General features: G+C 38.7%; 1 protein-coding gene across 1 annotated transcript in view; it reads left to right on the forward strand.

Moving 5' to 3' along the window:
* Ccdc171 (coiled-coil domain containing 171) overlaps window positions 1-23,499 on the forward strand; it is a 304,559-nt gene that overhangs the window by 25,648 nt on the left and 255,412 nt on the right. Inside the window, exons 6-7 of the mRNA XM_090330023.1 lie at window positions 2,625-2,756; window positions 21,172-21,318. Of these exons, the coding sequence (XP_090186149.1) occupies window positions 2,625-2,756; window positions 21,172-21,318 (279 nt within the window). The remainder of the gene's footprint in view (window positions 1-2,624; window positions 2,757-21,171; window positions 21,319-23,499) is intronic.

Raw genomic sequence — 23,499 nt, forward strand, 5'->3', positions numbered from 1 at the left:
TGTTAGTGGTCATACTTGTAATCCTAGCTACTCAGGAGGCTGAGATCTGAGAATCATGGTTCAAAGCCAGCCTGGACACTAAAGAACGAGAAACTCTTATCTCCAAGTAACCACCAGAAAACCAGAAGTGGCACTGTGGCTCAAGTGGTAGAGCATTAGCCTTGAGCCGAAGAGCTCAGGGACAGTACCCAGACCTGGAGTTCAAGCCCCAGGACTAACAAACAAAAAACAAAACAACAACAACAAAAAACAAGGCTTATATTGTAGCTTGGTAGTATGTATGGTGCTTGTGTACCATGTTCAACTGGGCATAGCAAAAAACAAAGGAAAACACTTATGTGTGCTGTGCATATTGTAAAAATGAAATACGGAATTTTATATAAGCTTCATTTTCTATATAGAACACATTTTACAAAGACTCATAAAGTATAATGTATTTAACTTTTATTAAAATTATTCTGAGCCTACACTTGTTCTTATTTTTGTAATGCCATTGTGGGGTTTGAACTCAGGGCCTGGGTGCTGTCCTTGAGCTTTTTATATAATGTTAGCATTCATTCTATTACTTGAGCCACAGCTGCACTGCTGAATTTTTTTTTTTTTTTTGGTGCCAGTCCTGGGCTTGGACTCAGAACCTGTCCTTGGGTTCTTTTTTTTTTTCTCAAGGTTAGAGCTCTAGCACTTGAGCCTCAGTACCATTTCTAGCTTTGATTTCCTATGTATGTGGTACCGGAGAATCGAACCTTGGTCTTTGTGCATGCTAGGCAAGCACTTTATCACTAGGCCAAACTCCTGGCCCCACTGCTGGATTTTTTAGTGATTAATTGGGGATAAAAGTCTTAAGTACTTTCGTGTCTAGGTTGGCTTCAAACTATGATCCTCAGACTTCAGCCTCCCGAGTAGCTAGGATTATATGCATGAGCCACTGGTACTTTGCTTGTTTTTGCTATTGTTTTTTCACTTCTTAAAGTATTTACAGGTATAGAGTTGAAGTTGTCAGCCCCTTAGAAGTTAGATTTTTGAATTGCCTACATGTATGTTTGTGAATTAATAGTAAATAAAAAAGATGTAAGAGTTCTTTTCTGTATATATCTATAGCATAAATAATTCTGTATTCTGAAAATGGTTTTAGTGAAATGTATCTCACTACAAAATTATTTTATAAGATTGTTTAGCAGATATAAAAGCCATTGTACCAGGGGTCCCAGATTTTGTTAGCATTATTTTTGTTTGAGTTCCGCTTTGTTAGTAATCCATTTGTTTTTCCCAGTCCGGGGGCTTGGACTCAGGGCCTGAGCACTGTCCTTGGGCTTTTCCTCAAAGCTGTCACTCTAACACTTGAGCCACAGTGCAACTTCTGGCATTTTCTGTGTATGTGGTATCAAGGTATCAAAACCCGGGCTTCATGCATGCTAGGCAAGCACTCTACCTCTAGGCCAAACTCTCAGCCTCTACCTTGAACTTGTAAAGAATATTTTTTGAGACATAATTTTTCTGTGGAGCCCAAGCTGGCTCCAAACTCTCAGTAATTCTATACTGACTCCTAAATGTGGCACACATAGGAAAAGCTGTATAAAAATACCTGTTATCTCTCGAACTAGAAATTAACTAGTCTAAACTTAAAATTTGTGTTTTCAAACTTTTAGTGTTTATGAATTTTCTTACATTAACTTATTGCACAAAATCCTCCTCCTCAGATCTCAGCCTACTGAGTAATGATGATTATAGGCATGTGACACTTGGGTCTCAGCTGCTTTACCTATTTTTATGATTTTTTGCCCTGGCCAGGGCATGGATCCTAGCCCTCCTACTTAATACTCCTGTATAGTTAGGATCACAAGAGTGAACCCTGGATGTTATTTGCTTTTTTATTTTTATTTTTATTTTTTATTTATTTATTTTTTTTTGCCAGTCCTAGGCTTGAGCTCAGGGCCTGAGCACTGTCCTTGGACTTTCTCAAGGCTAGAGCTCTACCTCTTGAGCCTCAGCACCACTTCTGGCTTTTTTTCTATATGTGGTACCGAGGAATCGAACCCGGTTCTTCATGTATGCTAGGCAAGCACTTTAACCACTAGGCCAAACTCCCGGCCCCTGCTTTTTTATTTTTATCTCTTGGCCTGAAGCTGTGCTCCCCCTGCCTCTAAATAGCTGGGAATTACAAGAGTAAATCATTGTACTTGGCTTTCCCATTTGGAATGCATTGTTTTCTGCCAAATTCATATAAATTATCAGAGATAATCTAAATTTGTTCAGGTTTAGAGATTTCTGTATTTACTGGAATCTAATTTCTGTCTCTCTTTATCATATAATGTTATCTAAGGTTGAGTTTTTCAGAGAATTCACATGTGTCTACAGCACAAGTATATATTATGTGCTTAAAATAAATAAGTAACCCTAACTTCTTTTTTTTTGGATTTATGTTCTGAATGGTCAAACTATCATTATTATCAAAACAATAGTTTATTAAGATTTTAATGTTACTAAAAATCTACAGAAGTTGAATTCTGAGTTTTTTTTTTTAATTTGTCTTTAGGTAAGGATAGCTTTATGCACGTTTACATTGGGATGAAGGATGGAAGATAGCCTTTCTTGTAAAAGTAAAGCAAGATTTTATTTGTATAAAGGAAGCATTGGAAACACATCAGCAAGAGAAGAATGATATGGAGTCTCATATCAGGGAGACAGCATTGGAGGAGTATAGATTACAAGCAGAACAATGGGAAGCAGAAAGAAGAGAATTACAATTTATAGTACAGGTATTTTAAAAAATCAGTTCCTTCAATGTCTTTTTAGTAATTATAATGTTAGAATGATACTAGAATAATTTGATAATACCCAAATGAAAAATAATTCCTTGTTTTGATCTCTAGAAGATCATTTTGCCTGAAAATAGGACAACTATTGAAAGTAGATAGTATGACTATTAAAACTGAATAACTTCCATTGCTTTTTGGTGTGTGTCTGTTTGTGTGTGATAGTTCTGGGGCTTGAACTCAGGGTCTAAGTTCTGTCTCTGAGCTTTTTTGTTCAAGTTTAGCACTCTACCATTTGAACCACAATTTCACAATGGGCTTTTTGAATAGTTTATTGGAAGAATTTCATGGACTTTCATGCCTAGACTGGCTTTGAATCATGCTCAGATCTCAGCCTACTGAGTAGGATTACAGAGATGAGCCTTCAGCACCTGGCTTCATTGCATGTTTTTTTTTGTTTGTTTGTTTTTTGTTGTTTTTGTTTTTTGCCAAGTCCTAGGCTTGGGCTCAGGGCCTGAGCACTGTCCTTGGGCTTTCTCAAGGCTAGAGCTCTACCACTTGAGCCTCAGCACTACTTCCGGCTTTTTTCTATGTATGTGGTACTCAGGAATCAAACCTGGGTCTTCGAGCATGCTAGGCAAGCACTCTATCACTAAGCCAAACTCCCAGCCCGCTTCATTACATTTTTAAAAAAGGATCCTCATGCAGTTGGCATTGTGTTTTTCTGTTTCAGAGGGAGACTAATAGTAGTGTTTAATAGGGTAAATAAATAGAATAGGAGAGTCTTGGGTAGTAGAAATCATATAGTATAGTGGCATTTCAATTCCTTTTTTAAAATTTGGTACTGATACCAAAGCGAAGGATCTGGGCTCAAGCTCAGAACCGGCAAAAAAAAAAAAAAAATATATATATATATATATATATATATCAACAAACCAATTAATTTAAAGTTAGGACTGGGGCATGGTACAAGTGGTAGAGCAAGTACAGAGTTCTGAGTTCAAATTTCAGTATTACCAAAAATATTTCAAATAAATTTTAGTCATGTTTTCTATTAGTTATTTTGTGAAAAGACATTACGTCTCTATGTAATTTTTTTTTTTTTAACCAGTCCTGGCCTTGACCTCAGAGCCTGAGCCCTGTCCTTGGACTTTCTCAAGGCTAGAGCTCTATCACTTGAGCCTCAGCACCACTTCTGGCTTTTTTCTATGCATGTGGTACCAAGGAATTGAACCCGGGTCTTCGTGCATGCTAGGCAAGCACTCTACCATTAGGCCAGTCCTGGCCCCGTCTCTATGTAATTTTTACACACAAAACAATGAAGTAGCTTTTATATAAATGTCAAAGATACCCATTTTTACAAGAATGAAAATATCTATCTAAATAATTTTTTGAGGGGAGGGTACTTACATGTGCCTTCAGGGGCTTGCTTGCTTGGCTAACTCTGCAGCAAATGAGCCACTCCCTCAGCCCTGCTTTTTGCTGAGTATGTTTTTTGACATAGAGCCAGAGATCTGAACTTATAAAGTAGGATGAGAGACCTATATTTAAAATATGTGACTGACAAGGGCCACCAGTGCTCTGGCCACCTGGCCACCTGGCCAGGAAAGTCCATAAGACTTTTTTTTTGGCCAGTCTTGGGGCTTTACCTCAGGGCAGCATTTTTTGCTCAAGGTAAATGCTCTATCACTTTGAGCCACAGCTCTACTTCCAGGTTTCTGGTGGCTATTTGGAGATAAGAGTCTCACAGACTTTCCTACCTGGACTGGCTCCCAACAGAGATTCTCAGATCTTAGCTTAGGATTCTAGGCCTCAGCCACCGTCTCTACAAAGTACAAAACAAGCTGGATGTGGAGCTGTGGCTCAAGTGGTAGAGCTCTGGCCTTGAGGAAAAAAAAGCTAAAAAATAGCATGTAGTCCCAGAGTTCAGGCCCCAGTACTGACCAAAAAAAAAATGTGATGTGGTTTTGGTTTGTTTTCCTGGTCAGTTCTATAAATCCCTAATGAAACATGTAGTTCTACCTACCTTAAGTTATGGAGTACCAGAAAGAATTTAAAATTACATGTCAATCTTTAATTATGGTATAGTGGGGAAGAGTCAGGGAATCTGCTCTGTGATTACTGCTACCACAATCTTTTTTTTTATTGTAATTAGTAAAAGGGTTACATGATATTTGCCAGATAGAAGGTGCATTAATTCACATACATTGATACCCTTTCACATGTCTTGGTACCCATTTCCCTCCCCTGCTACCACAATCTTATTTCATTGATTTTTATAAGATAAATTGTGTTATATTTGGTAACTGTTTTAGAACTTTGCTTTTCTGTTTCTTGTGTTTTTTTTCTATTAACAAAAGAAAACTATTTTTCTTTTTGTAAACCAAGGTTAAGAAATTATCACCTCATTTTATATTTTAAATTTTTTTATTAAAGAATTTATTAACATTGATTTTTACCTCATATTTCAAATGATGTGTTTAACAAAATGTATTCAAGAAGGGAATCTCTATATATAATTACTGGCACTTAGATTTTAGAACATAATTAAAATTAGGCTGAGGGTTTTATAAAGTTTGTTTCAATGTGTGAGAAGTAATGCACCCACTACCTGGCAAATGTAACTGGGACCCTTTTATTACTCTGATAATAAAAAAAAAAAACAAGTTTGTTTTAAAGCAGCTTCAGGGATAGAGGAAAAGTTTCTCCCTACTGGTTATTGGTGAGTTTAGTTTTATAACCTACAATTAAGTTTTGGTATCAGATAGAGCGCTCTTTGTGTAGCTCTGTAAGGGAATTCATATTTTTTTTTTGCATTTGAAGATATTTACTTCTGTTTTGTAGAAGACCTCAGTTACAGTGGAAAAATAAGAATAATTATTAGAAATACAGTACTAAATAATATATGCTTGACTCATTGAATATACATATACCACACTGTGTTATCATCTTTACCCTTATGATTATTACTATTGCTTCCATAGTCTAGATGAGGCCCAAAGTTTTCAAAATCTGCAAAATCCAAATCTGCGATTTTTTTTTCATTGCTAATGTGGTATCACAAGTGGATAATACTATGCCTAAACTCATGTGTTTGTCAGCTTTTCATCATTTAAAAAATAACTAAGAAAATCAATTTAAAAGGAGGAAAAATTTACCCTGGCTAATGGTTTCAGGGAATTCAGTTTATAGTTGCTTGGTTTCATTACTTTAGAGGCTGTTTAGAGACACAATATCATGGGAAGGAATACTGGCAGAGAAAAGCTACCCCCTTCTTACCCAGATGGAAGAGAGAGGTAAGGGAGTGGAGTAGAAGAAGGAAGGAGAGGGGATGGGCCAAAAAGAGAGTAGCAGGATGGAGGAGAGGAGGGAGGAGAAGAGGAAGGAAAGGACAGATGAGGAGAAGAGAGAGGAACAGGAGAAAAATCAGAAAAGATAGAAGGTGGAAGAAAGAGAAAAGGAGAGAAAGAGGAAAGAAAGGAGGGAGAAGGGAGAAGGAGAGAGGAGAAAAGAAGGGAGGGGAAAGAAGGGAGAGAAAAAAGTGTTGGGGTCCCAATATCTTTTTAAGGACATGTCCCAATGACCTAACTTTCACACATTGAGGCCTGTTATGGCTTAGACTCTTAAGTATTGCCCAGAGGCTCATCTGGTAAAGGTCTGATTCCCAGTAGATGGTGCTATTGGAAGCTAGTGAAATCTTACAGGAGGTAGAATCTAGTGGAAGAAAATTTGGTCATCAGCGGCATGTCTACAAAAGAAATATCGAGATTCTAGTGCCTTTCTTTACCTCCTGGCCACCAGGATATAAGCAGTTTGTTCTTTTTTTGCATATATTTTTATTGCAATTAATAGAAAGATTACATTATATTCACCAGATAGAAGGTGCATTATTTCACATACATTGATACCCTTTCTCATGTCTTGGTCCCCATTTCCCTCCCCCCACCCCCGGGAATTCATGTTTTTTTTTTTTTTTTTTTTGCCAGTCCTGGGCTTGAGCTCAGGGCCTGAGCACTGTCCTTGGACTTTCTCAAGGCTAGAGCTCTACCACTTGAGCCTCAGAACGACTTCCAGCTTTTTCTATATATGTGGTACCAAGGAATCGAACCCCGGTCTTCATGCATGCTAGGCAAGCACTTTAACCACTAGGCCAAACTCCCGGCCTTTTTTTTTTTTTTTTTTTTTTTTTTGCCAGTCGTGGGCTTGAGCTCAGGGCCTGAGCACTGTCCTTGGACTTTCTCAAGGCTAGAGGTCTACCACTTGAGCCTCAGCACCACTTCCGGCTTTTTTCTATGTATGTGGTACCGAGGAATCGAACCTGGGTTTTCATGCATGCTAGGCAAGCACTTTAACCACTAGGCCAAACTCCCGGCCCGGGAATTCATGTTTTTAAATAAATTTAAAAAATCCTTAATGAGGGGCCGGGAGTTTGGCCTGATGGTAGAGTGCTTGCCTAGCATACACGAAGACTCGGGTTCAATTCCTCAGTACCACATACATAGCAAAAAGCCAGAAGTGGTGCTGTGGCTCAAGTGGTAGCCTTGAGAAAATCCAGGGACAGTGCTCCGGCCCTGAGCATAAGCCCAGGACTGGCAAAAAAAAAAAAAAAATCCTTAATGAAACTCTGTAGTTAACAGACAAAGCTATTATACTATTTCTCTCATCTGGGCTTTAGAATTCATGCCCATTCTAAACAGAAAAAAAAAAAATAAAACAAACAAAAAACTCAGTTTAATTCCATAGCCCTTTTCGTTCAGAGGAATTAGAGAGCTCCACGAGGTATACTTCTCGAAAATACTATGCAAATTCTTGGTAGAGTTACCTCATTTCTTAAAACCTATGACCTCTTCTTATAGGCTGAGGCTAAATGAAAGGATCTCCAGGATATGGAAACAAGAGTTTTATCTTGTGTGATTGTTGTTCTTAATGTACTATGTTATTTCTCTTCTCTATTTTTTCCCTTTGGTTAATCTCATATTGTTACTGTATCTGACTTTGTTACCTGGTATATTGTACATACGTTTATTTGGAATAGGAAAGGGAAGGGGGGAAAACAAGATGATTGGGAGGGGGTTGGGGGAGGGAAATGGGGACAAAAACATGAGAAGGGGTATCAATGTATGAGAAATAATGTACCTACTATCTGGCGAATATAACTGTAACCCGTCTATACATTACAATAAAAAATAAATATTACAGGAAGCATCTTTAACATAAAAAATCTATGACTTCTCTTTTATCTTATTTTATTTTTTATTATGAAGGGAATGCATAGAGGGCTTATAGTTACCTTCACCAGATAGTAAGTGCATTACTTCTCATATATTGATACCCCTTCTTTTTTTTTTTTTTTTTTTTTTGCCAGTCCTGGGCTTGGACTCAGGGTCTGAGCACTGTCCTTGAACTTTCTCAGGCTAGAGCTCTACCACTTGAGCCTCAGCACCGTTTTTCTATGTATGTGGTACTGAGGAATCGAACCCAGGTCTTTGTGCATGCTAGGCAAGCACTCTACCACTAAGCCAAACTCCCGGCCCCCCTTCTTATGTTTTTGTCCCCATTTCCCTCCCCCCACCCCACCTGTGACATCTTTTGATAAGAAGAATTCTCTTTATCTGTAGTATTAATGAAATTTCAAAGCAAATTAAAGCCATGATAATTTTAGAATGAAGTACTTATGTTGACCTTGAAAATATTAAAAATTTGTATTTAAAAGTTAGCACTACATTTTAAAATTCATTTGTCTTTGAATTGTGATTGCAGTGTGACCTTTGAGACTACAAATGATTTGCCATGATTATGCTATAGGCAGTGTGGTGCAGGCAGTTGTAAAGCTTTATGTTTAAACTACCATTTTTTCCTTTTGTCATATTTTCAGTTCATGTCAGTGCATAATTCAGTCAGTAGAAGTGAAGCAAAGCATTTTGGCCAGTCTTGGGGCTTTAACTCAGGGAAGCCTGGGTGCAGTCCCTGGCCAAAGGGATGAATGTATATGTTTTTAGTATTAATTGTACTTCCAAAATTTAACAACTCATTTGGGAAATAAAGTTATATTTTCTTTATTCATTGGCTAACTATGGAATATGTATGTAGTTATTGATCTAGTGCTTTAGAGGGCATTTGTGATTTCTTGTAGAATCTACAGTGAAAATATTATTACTTTTGAACTCTGATAGGTATTTTAGATCATGTTCTCAACAATATTCTTTAAAATGGCATACATGTTTTGTAAAAAGAACTTGAAATGTAAATGCTTTGTTTGTGCTATAAGAGTGATGTATTTAAAGAATGGAAGTCTTCCTAGCAAAGGATCACAGTAGCTCAATAGCTATGTACATGTGACCATAAAAGATTAGGCTAAGAGAAATGAACTCTAAGATATGGCAATGTGAAGTTATTTCTTATTTCTTTATCCTATGGTTTATCCCCTGCTGTCATTGTATCTGATTTCTGTACCTGGCATATTTTATATACCTTTATTTGAATTAGGGAAGGGAAGGGGAACAACAAAATGGTAAGATAAAGGACAAAGGGTAAACCAATGCAACAACGATACTCACAAGACAATATATTTGAAATGAACTTTACAACTTGAAAGGGGGGGAGTTGGGGAGGAAGGGAAAGAGGGAGAAAAAAGTGAGAGGGGGTAACAATGTTTGACAAGAAATATACCCACTACCTTATATATGTAACTCCTCTGTACCTCATCCTGACAATAAAATTAAATTCAAAAACAGAAAACAGAAGTCTCAACAAAAAAAGAAAGAAAAGGAAAGAAATACCATAAACTAAAGAAAGAAAAGAATGAGAGGTGGGCAGAAAATAGTTTACAGACCAGGTATGTACCTCTGTAGACAGTATGATATGTTAAAGATCTGGGGATCTAGGGACAGCCAAGTAGAAGTTACATGGAAAAGAAGTGTTCAAGAAATGTGGTCACGGGCAGTAAAAAGCATGCATATGTAGTGTCATGGTGTCTTATTAGCAAATGGCATAGAAAATGTCTGGCATTGGTGTTGCTTTTTATTTTTTTTCCAAATTGGAAACATCTTCTAAAATTATTTGGAAAGTTGTTTTTTAACTAGAAATAAAATTATAATGTGTTTGTTATAAAACTTTTTTTAATTTAGGGAAATTTAAAACAAAGATTTTTTCCCCATTTTCTTCTAATGCCACTCTTTAAGGTTGCATAAGCATGTATTAATATATTTACAGAAAAGTATATGCTTCAATATTTTTTTGTGGGTTATAGGGCTTGAATTATGGGCCTGTGCACTGTCCCTGAGCTCTTCATCTCAATGCTACTCCCCTACCTCTGGAGCTACAGCCCCATTTCCTATTTTTTAGTGTTAATTGGAGATAAGAGTCTCCTGGTTTTTTTTTGCTTACTTTAACTGCTATTCTCAGATCTCAGCCTCCTGAGTAGTTAGGATTACAGGCATGAGCCACTGTGCCTAGCTGTTAGACTTTTTTTTTTTTTTTGTCAGTCTTAGGGCTTATACTCAGGGCCTGAGCACTCCTGTCTTTGGGCTTTCTCAAGGTTAGAGCTCTACCATTTGAGCCACAGCACCACTTTTGGCTTTTTCCATGTATGTGGTACCAACGAATGGAACCCGGGCCTTCATGCATGCTAGGCAAGCATTCTACCACTAGACCAAAGTCTCAACAATATTTTTGTATCTAGTGATTTTTTTTTTTTAAAGTCTGGACAGTAATCCCTGAGCTCTTCAGCTCAAGGCTAGCAGTCTTCCACGTGAACCACAGAGCCACTTCTGGTTTTCTGGTGGTTAACTGGAGATAAGAGTCTCACGGACTTTCCTTTCATGCTTGGGCTGGCTTTGAATTGTGATCCTCTGAATTTCCACAGGCATAAGCCACCTGCACCTGCTTCATGTCTTATTCTGTTAATTCATTTGTCATGTACATATTGGAGGCTGAGGCCTGAAAATTTAGGTTCTAAGCTAGCAAGGCAAGAGAACCTATGAGTCTCCTTCCTTCATTTAATCATCAAAAAGCTGAGCTCATAGTTCAAGTGACAGAATGCCTGTCTTGAGCAGAAAAAAAACCAATGGACAGTACCCAGGCACCTTAAGTTCAAGCCCCAAACTAAAACAACCCCAAACGTAGTACACCAAAAACAAACAAAACCCAGCAACAACAACAAAAAAATCAGTTTTTCTATTTACTTCTCTGTTTTTCTTTGAGTGGTTCTATAGGTGGTAGGTAGTTCTCTTGTGTAATGCTTAGGGGTATACTTGTCTTGTCAGCAAGCTTATAGTTTTATAATTACAATGGGAATGACATATATTGTACCAGTTGATACAGCAACCAACTTTTTTTTTTTCTTTTTGTATTGGAATTTGAATTAAAAATCTTGCTAGCCAGATATTCTGCCACTTGAACTATACTACCAGTCCCCTTTGGCTTTTTGTGTGAGGACCTGAGTTCAATACCAAAACAAACACTAGCTGGAGCCAGTGGCTCATGCCTGTAAATTCTAGTTACTTAGGAGACTGAGATCTCAAGACTGAAGCCAGCCCAGGCAACAGAATCCATAATACTCTTACCTTCAATCTTTTTCTTTTTCCAGCCCTGGGGCTTGAACTCAGGGCCTGAGCACTGTCCTTGGGCTATTTCCTCAAGGCTAGCGCTCTGCCACTTGAGCAACAGCACCACTTCCAGCATTTCTTTCTTTCTTTTTCTTTCTTTCTTTTTCCTTCCCTCCCTCTCTCCCTCCCTCCCTCCCTCCCTCTCCCTCTCCCTCTCCCTCCCTCCCTCCCTCCCTCCCTCCCTCCCTCCCTCCCTCCCTCCCTCTCTCTCTCTCTCTCTCTCTCTCTCTCTCTCTCTCTCTCTCTCTTCTTTCTTTCTTTCACCCAGTCCTGGGGCTTGAACTCAGGGCCTGGGCATTGTTCTTGGACACTTTCTGTTCAAGGCTAGTGCTTTGCCACTTGAGCCACAGCACCATTTCTGGCCTTTTCTGTATATGTGGTACCAAGGAATGGAACCCAGGGCTTCAGGCATGCTAGGCGAGCACTCTACCACTAGGCTACACTCCTGGCTCCCACTTCCAGCTTTTCTTTGTATGTGGTATGGAGGAACTGAACCCAGGTCTTCATGCATGCAAGGTAAACACTCTACCACTAGACCAAATTCCTGGCCCAACCTTCAATCTTAAGATTCTTTCTCTTGGGGTGGGGAGTTGGGCCTAGTGGTAGAGTGCCCAAAGACCCTGGTTCAGTTCCTTGGTACAAACATACATAGAAAAAAGAAGCTGGAAATGGTGCTGTGGTAGAGCCCTGGCCTTGAGAAAGCCCTAGGACAATGCTCAGGCCCTGAGTTCAAGCCCCAGGACTGGCAAAAAAATTTTTTAGACAATTGTTTCTCATTGTTTTGCATGCACTGGCCATGCAAATTGTGTGACCCTTCTACTTTTTTATTTGTGCCTTCCACTTAGCTGCCATGGCAGGTGAGCATCAGCACACCCAGATTATTGACTAAGGCTAGGATCTTGCTAACTTTTTGCTAGTCCTGGGGCTTGAACTCAAGACTTGGGTACTGTTCTTGGACTTTCTCAAGGCTAGCACTCTACTGCTTGAGCCACAGCACCACTTCTGCTGTTTTCTATCTATGTGGTACTGAGGAACTGAACCCAGGGCTTTATGCATGCTAAGCAAGCATTCTACCACTAGGCCATACTCCCAGCCCTTATATTGAGGAATTTTTTTGTTGTTGTTCCTGGGGCTTGAACTCTGGGCCTGGTGCTGTCCTTGAGTTCTTCAGCTCAATCAAGGCTACCACCCTACTCCTGGAGCCACAGCACTACTTCTGGTTTTCTAGTGGTTAATTGGGGATAAGAGTCTCATGGACTTTAGTGCCTGGGCTGACTTTGAACCACAATCCTTACATCTCAGCCTCCTGAGTAGCTAGGATTACAGGCATGAGCCACCATCCCAGCTTATATTGAAATTTTAATTAATTATTTTGATAGGTTTTATGAGTTAGAAAGGAATACTGTAACTCTGAAATTTTTCCAAGTATATTTTTATAATTAAAATGCTTTGCAATTAGGAACTATATTTTATATTTCAGAAATGTTGTTTATATAAGTTCATATAGAGATTCATCCTTTTTGCCCTCTGTTTTTGGAGTATGAAAAAACAAGTTTATTTCATATCAGTACAATGTGGTTTCATCTGATGTTAAATGTCAGCTCAAAAAACAGGTGTCATTTAAAATGTTTTAAATTCAACACCTCCCTCTAGTGGCACAAAGAAGAAACATAAATTGCAAATATAGTGTAATTTTTTCTTCTGTTTTCTTTTATGATACAGAGAATTTGAGCCTATGGCCTTGTGCATGGACATAAACACTACCACTTGAGCCATGACCGTATTGTTATAGTTTGTTTCTGACATAAAGTCTTGCTAATTTTGATCTGGCTGGTCTTCAATTCAGAATCTTTCTGTCTAGGCCTCTTGAGTATATAGGATTATAATAGGCATGAGCCCACATTCAGGTGCCTGTAATGTGGATTTTATTGTGGTGTGCATGTTCACATGCTAACTCTTTGTAATGCCAACTCTTTGTATTTCACACTAGTTATCTGGTAGTTTTTTGGTTTGATTAGAAAATAAATACTATGACAAAATGTTAAAATTAACTTCCTATGGGTCATAAGTAAAGAATCTTCTGTGTGTAATAACACACAGTGATTTTATAGTGATAAAATCATAAACATGACCACTTCAATATATAAAAATTTTAGAAGCTACTATGAAAAATACCCATTATAACCAACTAATACCATTAATATTATTAGTACCTCCCACCTACATCATGTTAGTTTTTGCTGGATTTGCTTCAGTGTTGTATCATTGGAGACTAGCTATTTTAATCAATTTTTATCATACTACTATCAACTTCCTCAACATGATTTGCATTTGATATTTAGTTTCTGTATGCTTACTTTTTTTTTGTCAGTAGTCTAGGGACTTGAACTGAGGGCCTGGATGCTGTTCCTGAGCTGCTTTGTGCTCAAGGCTAGTGCTCTACCACTTGAGTCCACAGTACTACTTCTGGTTTGTTTTTTTTTTTGCCAGTCCTGGGCTTGAGCTCAGGGCCTGAGCACTGTCCTTGGACTTTCTCAAGGCTAGAGCTCTACCACTTTGAGCCTCAGCACCACTTCTGGCTTTTTTTTCTATATGTGGTACGAGGAATCGAACCTGGGTCTTCATGCATGCTAGGCAAGCACTTTAACCACTAGGCCAAACTCCCGGCCCCTACTTCTGGTTTTTGAGTGGTTAATTGGAATCTCATGGGGACTTTTCTGCCTGGGCTGTTTGAACTGCAGTCCTCAGATTTCAAACTCTTTAAGTAGCTAGGATTACAGGCATGAGCCATCACCACCCAGCTGTGTATTTACTTTCGACAATAATCATATTATTTTAACAATTTGTTTCATTTATATACTGTATGATAATACAGATATTACCCAGTATGCATGTTTGTCCAATTTATAATTTTTGAGATTTATCACAGCTAATAAATAGATGTAGTTCAGTAATGTGTTTTTTTATTTTTATTTTTATTTATTTATTTATTTATTTATTTTTTTGCCAGTCCTGGGCTTGAGCTCAGGGCCTGAGCACTGTCCTTGGACTTTCTCAAGGCTCAGTAATGTGTTTTATAGTAAATATAAATGTTAACATATTATAACTAATTTAACCATTACTGACTAACTGGGATTTAAGTTCTTTCCAGGTTTAAATTTTAAAGTGTTTCCATGAATATCCAACATTTCTATTTATGTAGATATGTGTTTAGTATATATATATATATAATATTAAGAAACTAACTGATCTATAGATTTAGTGAAATCTTTATCAAAATGTCAATGACATTCTTCATAAAACTAAGCAAAAAAAAAAGTAATCCTAAAATTTTTATGGAACAAGAAAACGCACACACACACACACACACACACACAGAACTTTAAAGTACCTGAGTAAGGAGAATAAAACAAGGAGACATTACCCTACTTGACTTTAAAATATACTGCAGAGGGCCGGGAGTTTGACCTAGTGGTAGAGTGCTTGCCTAGCATGCACGAAGACTCAGGTTTGATTCCTCAGTACCACATACATAGAAAAAGCTAGTAGTGGGGGAAACTGATGGCTTAAAAGGATTGATTTTACCAGGTATGGTGGCTCATGCCTATAATCTGAGTTACTTAGGAGGTTGATATCTAAGTCTAAGGATTCTGGGTCAAAGCCAGCCCGGGCACTAAAAGACTAAAAGACCGTGAGACTCTTATCTCCAATTAATCACTAGAAAACCAGAAGTGGTGTTGTGGCTGAAGGGGTAGGGCAGTAACCTTTAGCTGAAGAGCTTGGGGAGAGATAGTGCCCAGGCCCAGAGTTCAAGCTCTACAACTGACAAAAAAAAAATGATTTTATTAAAAAAATTGTACTGTGTATGGACTTAATGTCTCATGCTCTTTTTTTTCCCCTATTCACTGTTAAGACTTTACTATTTGAGCCATACCTCCACTTCCAGCTTTTAGTTGATTAATTAAAGATAGAAGTTTCTCAGATTTGTCTGCCCTCGCTAGGTTCCAAATATGATCCTCAGATCAGCCTCCTGAGCATCTAGAATTATAGGTCTGGAATCCAAGAACTGTTTTGTTTTTAGTGTTGTTATGTTATTATTATTATTATTTTTAAAGCACATGAGAGTTTTATTGCAAGCTTGAGCCTGGGCTATCAACCGTCACCAATGCAGCAGATCTGAGTTGAGAGCCCCGACTTCCTATTGTACAGGGTTTTTATAGGGTTTTGGGAACTTTCCAAGCATTGTCACAAGTTTGAGCAAATCATAACACACAGCAGGGAAATCATAAAACAATACTCAAAATTGATATGTGCAGCTAGTGGCAGGAAGGTATCTGGATAAAAGTGATTGGCTAGCTCAAAGGTTAATGTTTTCTAAATTGATTAGTTAGAGCATGTGGTTTGTGCTAGGGGATACATGTCAAATTTCAGGGCAGCTGGTCAGGATATCGTATTGGTCAGTCTTAACCTGGAGCTGGGGGTGGTTTCCGTACAGGGAGTTGTTTGGAATTTACTGTTTTCCCAAAACAGCTAGCTCTGCTGGTTTAGAATTAGGTCAGAATGTTGGTGCCATGCCTCACGCCTGTAATCCTAGCTCCTCAGGAGGCTGAGATGTGAGGATCAAGGTTCAAAGCCAGCCTGGGCATAAAAGAACCTGAAACTTTTATCTCTAACATCTAGAAAAACGACACTGGAAAATTTTTTTGATCATTGCCATCTTAGTGTGAAATAATACCTCATTTTGGTGTTTTTCTGAGTATCTGTGGCTCATGTCTGTACTTCTAGCTTCTCAGGAGGCTGAGACTTGGTGAAGCAAGGTACAAAGCCAGGCTAGGTAGAAGGAAACTTGAGATACCATCTCTAATTAACCAGCTAACAGCTTTAGAAGTGACTCAAGTGGTAGATAGTATACCAGTTGAGTGAGCAGGCCCAGGCAGCTGAGTGAACAAACGAGATAAGTCAGTGCGAAGCCTTGAATTCCAACTTTTCTATCACTGAGAGGTGAGGGAAGAAAGGGAAATAAAAGAGTTGGGTAGAAGAGAAATAGGAATTAGTACGTTAAAATGTCACAATTATCATTATTCTTACCTACATGCAGTTTATTTCCCTAAAACTTGCTTCTTAACTTACTAGAAGCCTTCAGTTATTTCCAGATGGGAAAAATATGACTTTGATAGTTTTTGTCAGAGTTGCTTTCATGGAGAAAAATAATGTTTTGGTAATCCTTTCTCTACTATTCCAGAACTGTTTATATTTTCTGAAGAAATTTTGAAGTTTTTTTTCCAATCCTGGGGCTTGAACTCAGGGCCTGAGCACTGTGTTTGGACTTTTTCAAGGGTAAGGCTCTACCACTTGAGCCATAGCACAACTGCTGGCATTTTCTATGTATGTGGTACTAAGGAATCGAATCCGGGTCTTTGTGCATGTTGGGCTAGTATTCTACCATTAGGCCAAACTGTCAGCCCCACTCTATTTTTATTCTTTACATAAATTGGGGAAAAATTTTCAAATGTATCATTTTTTCTCATGTTTGTGGGCAAAGGACAAGTCTCCCCACAACCCAGTTCTGGGGATTGAATCCAAGGCCTCATGCTTCGTAGGCAAGCTACCACTTGAACTGTACTCCATTGTTAGGGGCCTTTTAGCTACAATCTTCATTGTAGGATTCTGTTACTGGATATCTGAAGCAGATGAGTATGTACATAGTCTTCCTGATTCCAGCTAACTTAAAAAATAGAAGTAGAAGAGTTGGAATGGTATTCTCACCATTAAATACATCAAGTCAGTGTCAAAATCCCAAACTTACATTGCTTTGCTAATGAGTATAAAGAAATATTCTAGAATAAATAAACTCTAGAGAACAGGAAAACCCTGATAACATCTTTGACACTAAAATGACTCAAGAAGAGTTAATTATAACTAAGTCACTCACAAGTATACAAATAAAAATAATATATAACATTAGGCAACTGAATGTAGAAGCTGCATGCCTTGCCTTCTACTTTTCCTCTTCCCTTCTCCTCTCCTTTACTCCCATTAGGAACTGAACATTGGATCTCACACATGCAAGGTAAGTGCACTATCAATAAGCTACAATACCTGGTCCTTTTCCCCTTATTTTTAGACAGCCTTGATAAGTTGTCCAGACTGGTCTCAAAGTTGTGATCTGACTGCCTTAGCCTCTGGAATAGTTGTGATTGCAGGTGTGTGCCACCATGCTCAGCTGAAAGTTATCTTTTTCATATTCTCATAGTATCACAGACATATTCTTAGTTTAGTATATGTTGTCTTTCCATTACCGATAAAAAATAAAATCAAGACTCATTTCCCCCTTCTCCCCTTCATTCAACTTCTTTGCACCTATTGTTTTCTCTTATTGGACCATTACTTACATGTTCTCATTCCTTTCTTTTCCTTTTTTTCTTCCTTCCTTCCTTCCTTCCTTCCTTCCTTCCTTCCTTCCTTCCTTCCTTCCTTCCTTCCTTCCTTTCTTTCTTTCTTTTTCCTCACTCTCTCTGTCTTTCTCTCTCTCCTTCTCTCTCTTCCTCCCTCCCTTCCTTCCCTCTCTCTTCTTTTCTCTTTCTTCTTTCTTTCTCTCCTCTCTTTCCCTCCCTCCCTCTCTCTTCCCCCCCCTCTCTCTTTCTTTTTCTTTCTTTCTCTTGTTGGTCTGTGGGTTATGGGGCTTGAACCCTGGGCCTGGGTGCTATCCCTGAGCTCTTCAGCTCAAGGCTACTGCCCTACTACTTGAGAGCCACTTTGTGTTTTCTGGTGGTTGATTGGAGATAAGAAGTCTCATGGACTATCCTTTCATGCCTGGGCTGGCTTTGAACCGCATTCTCAGATCTCAGCCTCAACCTCCTATGTAGCTAGGATTACAGGCATGAGCTCCCAGTACCTGGCTACTTACATTTTCTTTTTCTTTTTTTTTTTCTGCCAGTCCTGGGCTTGAGCTCAGGGCCTGAGCGGACTTTCTCAAGGCTAGAGCTCTACCACTTGAGCCTCAGCACCACTTCCAGCTTTTTGCTATGTATGTGGGGCACTGAGGAATCGAACCCCGGTCTTTGTGCATGCTAGGCAAGCACTTGAACCAGTAGGCCAAACTCCCGGCCCTACCTTTTCTTTCTTTCTTTTTTTGGCCAGTCCTGAGCTTGAACTCAGGGCCTGAGCATGGTACTTGGACTTTCTCAAAGCTAGAGCTCTACCACTTGAGCCTCAGTACCACTTCTTTTTTTTATATACATGTGGTATTGAGGAATCAAACCTGGGTCTTTGTGCATGCTAGGCAAGCACTCAGTAGAGTGGCCAAACTCCCAGCCCCACTTACATTTTCTTATAGATAAAAATTTAAAAATAATTACCTTATGTCATACCGAGAAGGGAGATTTCACTGTTAAATTTCCACACAGGTTTACAATATTCTAAGTTTTTCTTTCTTTTTCTTTTCTTTTTTTTTTTTGGTGCCAGTCCTGGGGCTGGAGCATGGTCCCTGGGCTTTTGGTTGTTGTTGGTTGTGTAGCTTGGACTCAGGGTCTGGGCACTGTTGCTGAGCTTTTCTGCTCAACATTAGTGTTCCACCACTTTGAGCCAAAGTTATACTTTTGGTTTTCTCGTGGTTATTGGAGATAAGATTCTCATGGACTAAACTAGGCTCTAGTGGCTCACACCTGTAATCCTAGCTACTCTGGAAGCTGAGATCTGAGGATTGCAGTTCAAAGCCAGCCTGGGCATAAAAGAAAAGTCTGTGAGAGTCTCAACTCCAATTAATCACCAGAAAACCAGAAGTAGTGCCATGGTGGCTCAAATAGTAGAGCTGAAGAGCTCAGGAACCACACCCAGGCCCCAGAGTTCAAGCCCCAAGACCAAAAAAAAAAAAAAAAAAAAAAAAAGATTCTCATGGACTGTGTTGCCCGGGGTGGCTTCAAATGGCAATCCTCAGGTTTTAGTCTCTAGAGTAGCTAGGATTACAGGTATGGTGCTTGGCCCTGTGGGCCTTTTTTTTTTTTTTCAACAAAAGGCTAGAACTCTACCACTTGAGTCACACAGCTCCATTTCTGGCTTTTTTTAGTGGTTACATGGAGATAAGAGTCTCTTGGACTTTTTTTTTTGCCTAGGCTGACTTTGATCCTCAGATGCCAGCTTCCTGAGCTGCAAGGATTATGGATACCAGACACTACTACCCAGTTCTCAGTAAATTTTATGAGACTTCTGAAATGATGTATTTTTTAAAATAATTTTGGGATTTCAATCCAGGGTCCCATACATGTCAGACAAATGCTCTATCACTGAGCTACATTTCTAGACCATCTGGAATATTTTTTTAGGCGTTGTTTAATAAATATTATATGAAGTAGGTAGTTACCAATAAGGATATAAGCATCTCTTGGGTATAGATTTTTCTTTTTAGTTCTTTAAAATTCATTGTTTGATTTACTTTGTTATTAACCTGGTAAGTTACTGTATATTTACAAAATTTAATTGAATAATTGAAAATAAGAGATTATACATTTATAAATTAACAGGGTATATAATTTAAAGTGACTTTGAATTAATACTAATGCTATTAGTTGTTTGAAACAGATAGTAGATAGTAGATGTAAAATAGTGGTGTTTTATATACTACTTTAAAAAAGTACTCCTGGCCGGGAGTTTGGCCTAGTGGTTAAAGTGCTTGCCTGGCATGCACGAAGACCCGGGTTCGATTCCTTGGTACCACATACATAGCAAAAAGCCGGAAGTGGTGCTGAGGCTCAAGTGGTAGAGCTCTAGCCTTGAGAAAATCCAAGGACAGGACTCAGACCCTGAGCTCAAGCCCAGGACTGGCAAAAAAAAAAAAAAAAGTACTCCTATGTGCAAAAGTGTTTGATAAGAGAATTATATTTGAGAATTATTTTCCCAGATTCTGATACCTTCTGATTGGCTAGGAAGTCTTTAAAGCATATATAAAATAAATATGTGTATGTCCATGAATAAAAGTGTACTGGTGTGAAAAAGGGTTCTTGTGTAGACTTGAAGTAAGAATGTTTATTCTAGATTTAGTTAATGCAGAAAATATCTGTGATTTAGTTAATGCAGAGTATCTAGATGTAAACAGAAGAAAACTTTCAGTTATTTTTCTTTCAATAATACAACAAAGATTTGAAGACTTATTGGATATTGAAACACAGGAAATGAAACACAGCCATCTAGTGGATACAGTTTTAATAGCTATAAGCATATAATTTAAGTACCATTATCTCACATAAATATCTCTCCTGGGTCATTATTAGTCATTCAAGCTAATCATTCCATGTTACACAGAAGGACTGTATACATTGCAGTACTAAATACTATAAAATTTTAGTGAGAGGAGAAAACATTTTATGTAACAATTGAATAATAGTTTTTGTAAATACCCATAGAGGTCAATTAAAGTAATGTAATATAATGTGTAATATACTGGTATGCCATATATTAAATTATAATTCCTGTAGTGTTTTTTTGCCCATTTAAAATTAGCCTATTGCAGTTGATCACAGGTTTAGTTAACATAGAGTAACTTTTTTTTTTTTTTTTTGCCAGTCCTGGGGCTTTAACTCAGGGCCTGAGTACTATGTCCTTGGGCTTTTTCCTCAAAGCTAACACTCTGCCACTTGAGCCATAGCACCACTTCTGGCTTTTTCTATGTATGTGGTACTGAGGAATCAAACCTGGGTTATTGTGCATGCTTGGCAAGTACTCTACCACTAGGTCAAACTCCCAGTCCCGTAGAGTAACTTTTAATCATTGATGGCTATTAATAAACTTTATTGATGCAAAAATGAATTATTTTCCAGGAACAAGATTGTGCTGTACAAACTATGCAGAAGAAAGTAGAACAGTTAGAAGCAGAACATACAGATTGCTCTGACCTTTTACAGCGACAAGCAAGTGAACTTGAGTTTAGCACTCAGCGAGAAGAACGTCTCAGAAAAGAATTTGAGGTAGTTTTATGGTTATTTTTTAAACATACGTATGCTTATCAAGTAGTGACTTAAGCCTAGAGAAAATTTTACACTAGAGAACAATATAAAAGTAATTTTGGGAAACATTTAAAACATTTGGCTTTTATTTTTGCCAGTCCTGGGGCTTGAACTCAGGGCCTGGGCACTGTTCCTGACCTTTCTCAAGGTTAGCATTCTATCACTTAAACTATAGTACCACCTCCAGCTTTTTCTGTGTATGTGATACCAAAGAATTGAACTCAGGGCTTCGTGCATGCTAGGCAAGCACTCTATCACTAGGCCACACTCGCAGCTACTTGGCTTTTTTGGGGGAGTGGGGTGGGGAAAGCTTTAGTAATTTTTTTTGCCAGTCTTGGGGCTTGAACTCAGGACCTGGGCACTGTCCTTGGACACTTTTTGCTCAAGGCTAGCACTCTGCCACTGTAGCCATAGCACCACTTCTGGCTTTTTCTGAGTATGTGGTACTGAGGAATAGAACCCAGGGCTTTGTGCATGCTAGGTGAGCACTCTACATTAGGCTAAGGTCCGGGCCCAGGAAAAGTTTAGAATTTTAACAAAGCATTTTAAATTTTGTGCCTGATTAAAAAATTTTTTGGGGGAGGAGTATATTTGAGTATGAATTCAGGACCTCATACTTGCTAGGCTAGATGCTCTATTGTTGAGCTATACCTCCAGCCAGTCTTCTTTTGAGCTGGTTATTTTTGGCATACAGCCTTGCTTCCTTTCCTGGCTATGATCTGCTTGCTTCAGGTTTCTCAGCATAGCTGGGATGATAGATGTCCACCACTGTGCCCAGCTCTCAGTTGTGAAGAGGTCTTTCAAACATTTTTGAAATGTTTTGGGCTGGCCTTCTATCCCAGCTGCTTGTGGTCTTCTTAATGTCAGCTTCCTAAGGCATCTGGGATTACAGGCATGAGCCACTGATGCCTGGCTAAAAATCTCTCTCTCTCTCTCTCTCTCTCTCTCTCTCTCTCTCTCTCTCTCTCTCTCTCTCTCTCTCTTTCTCTCTTTCTCTCTCTCTCCCTCTCTCTCCCTCTCTCTCCCTCTCTCTCTCTCTCCTTCCTTCCTTCCTTCCTTCCTTCCTTCCTTCCTTCCTTCCTTCCTTCCTTCCTTCCTTCCTTCCTTCCTTCCTTCCTCTCCCTCTCTCTCTCTCTCTCTCTCTCTCTCTCTCTCTCTCTCTCTCTCTCTCTCTCTCTCTCTCTCTCTCTCTCTCTCTCTCTCTCTCTATCTCTTTCTCTTTTCCTCTCTGGTCCTAAGGCTTGAACTCTGGGCTTGGGTGCTATCCTTGAGCTCTTTTTGCTTATGACTAACACTACCACTTGAGTCACAGCTACAGTTCTGGCTTTTTCTGTGATTAATTGGAGATAGGAGTTTCAAAGACTCCTGCCTGGGCTGGCTTTGAACCACGATCTTCAGATCTTAGCCTCTAGGATTACAGGTGTGAGCCACTAGTGCTGGACAAAAATTTCACTTTTAACAATTCTCATAGAATATTTAGGAAACTTGAGAGTAATTATAAGACTGAAGATGCAACACAGGTAAAGATTTGGTATACCCAGTGGTTAAACAATAATAATTTTAAATTCTATTTTTATAGTTTGAATCATTTGTATTTGCTGGGTTTGTAGAAAGATTTTAAATAAGACTTTAGACAAGAAAAGAACATTGGGCTATGTTGTTGCTGTATCTGACTTTGGTACCTGGTGAATGGTATATACATTTATTTGTTTATTTGAATTAGGGAAAGGAAGGGGAAAAACAAGATGATGAGACAAAGGACAAAGGGTAAACCAATGTAACAGTGATATTCATAAGACAATATGTTGGAAATGAACTTTACAGCTTGGGAGGGGGTAGAGGGAGGAAAAGCTAACAAATAAAAGTAAAAGTATGGGCTGGGAGTGTGGCCTAATGGTAGAGTGCTTACCTACCATGCACAAAGCCCTGAGTTTGATTCCTTATTCCACATACACAGAAAAAGCCCTGAAGTGGTGCTGTGGCTCAAGTGGTAGAGCATTAGCCTTGAGAAAGGTCAAGGACAGTACCTAGGCCCTGAGTTCAAGCCCTAGGATTGGAAAAAAAAAAAGAAATGGCAAAATGGCATTCTTATTAACAGAATTGGTAATCAGTATAGGTGGAGTAGGTTTAAAAGGAGTCAGG

Source organism: Megascapheus bottae, chromosome 3 (assembly GCF_031878675.1).
Source record: "Megascapheus bottae isolate mThoBot1 chromosome 3, mThoBot2.hap1, whole genome shotgun sequence".
Classification (NCBI taxonomy): domain Eukaryota; kingdom Metazoa; phylum Chordata; class Mammalia; order Rodentia; family Geomyidae; genus Megascapheus; species Megascapheus bottae.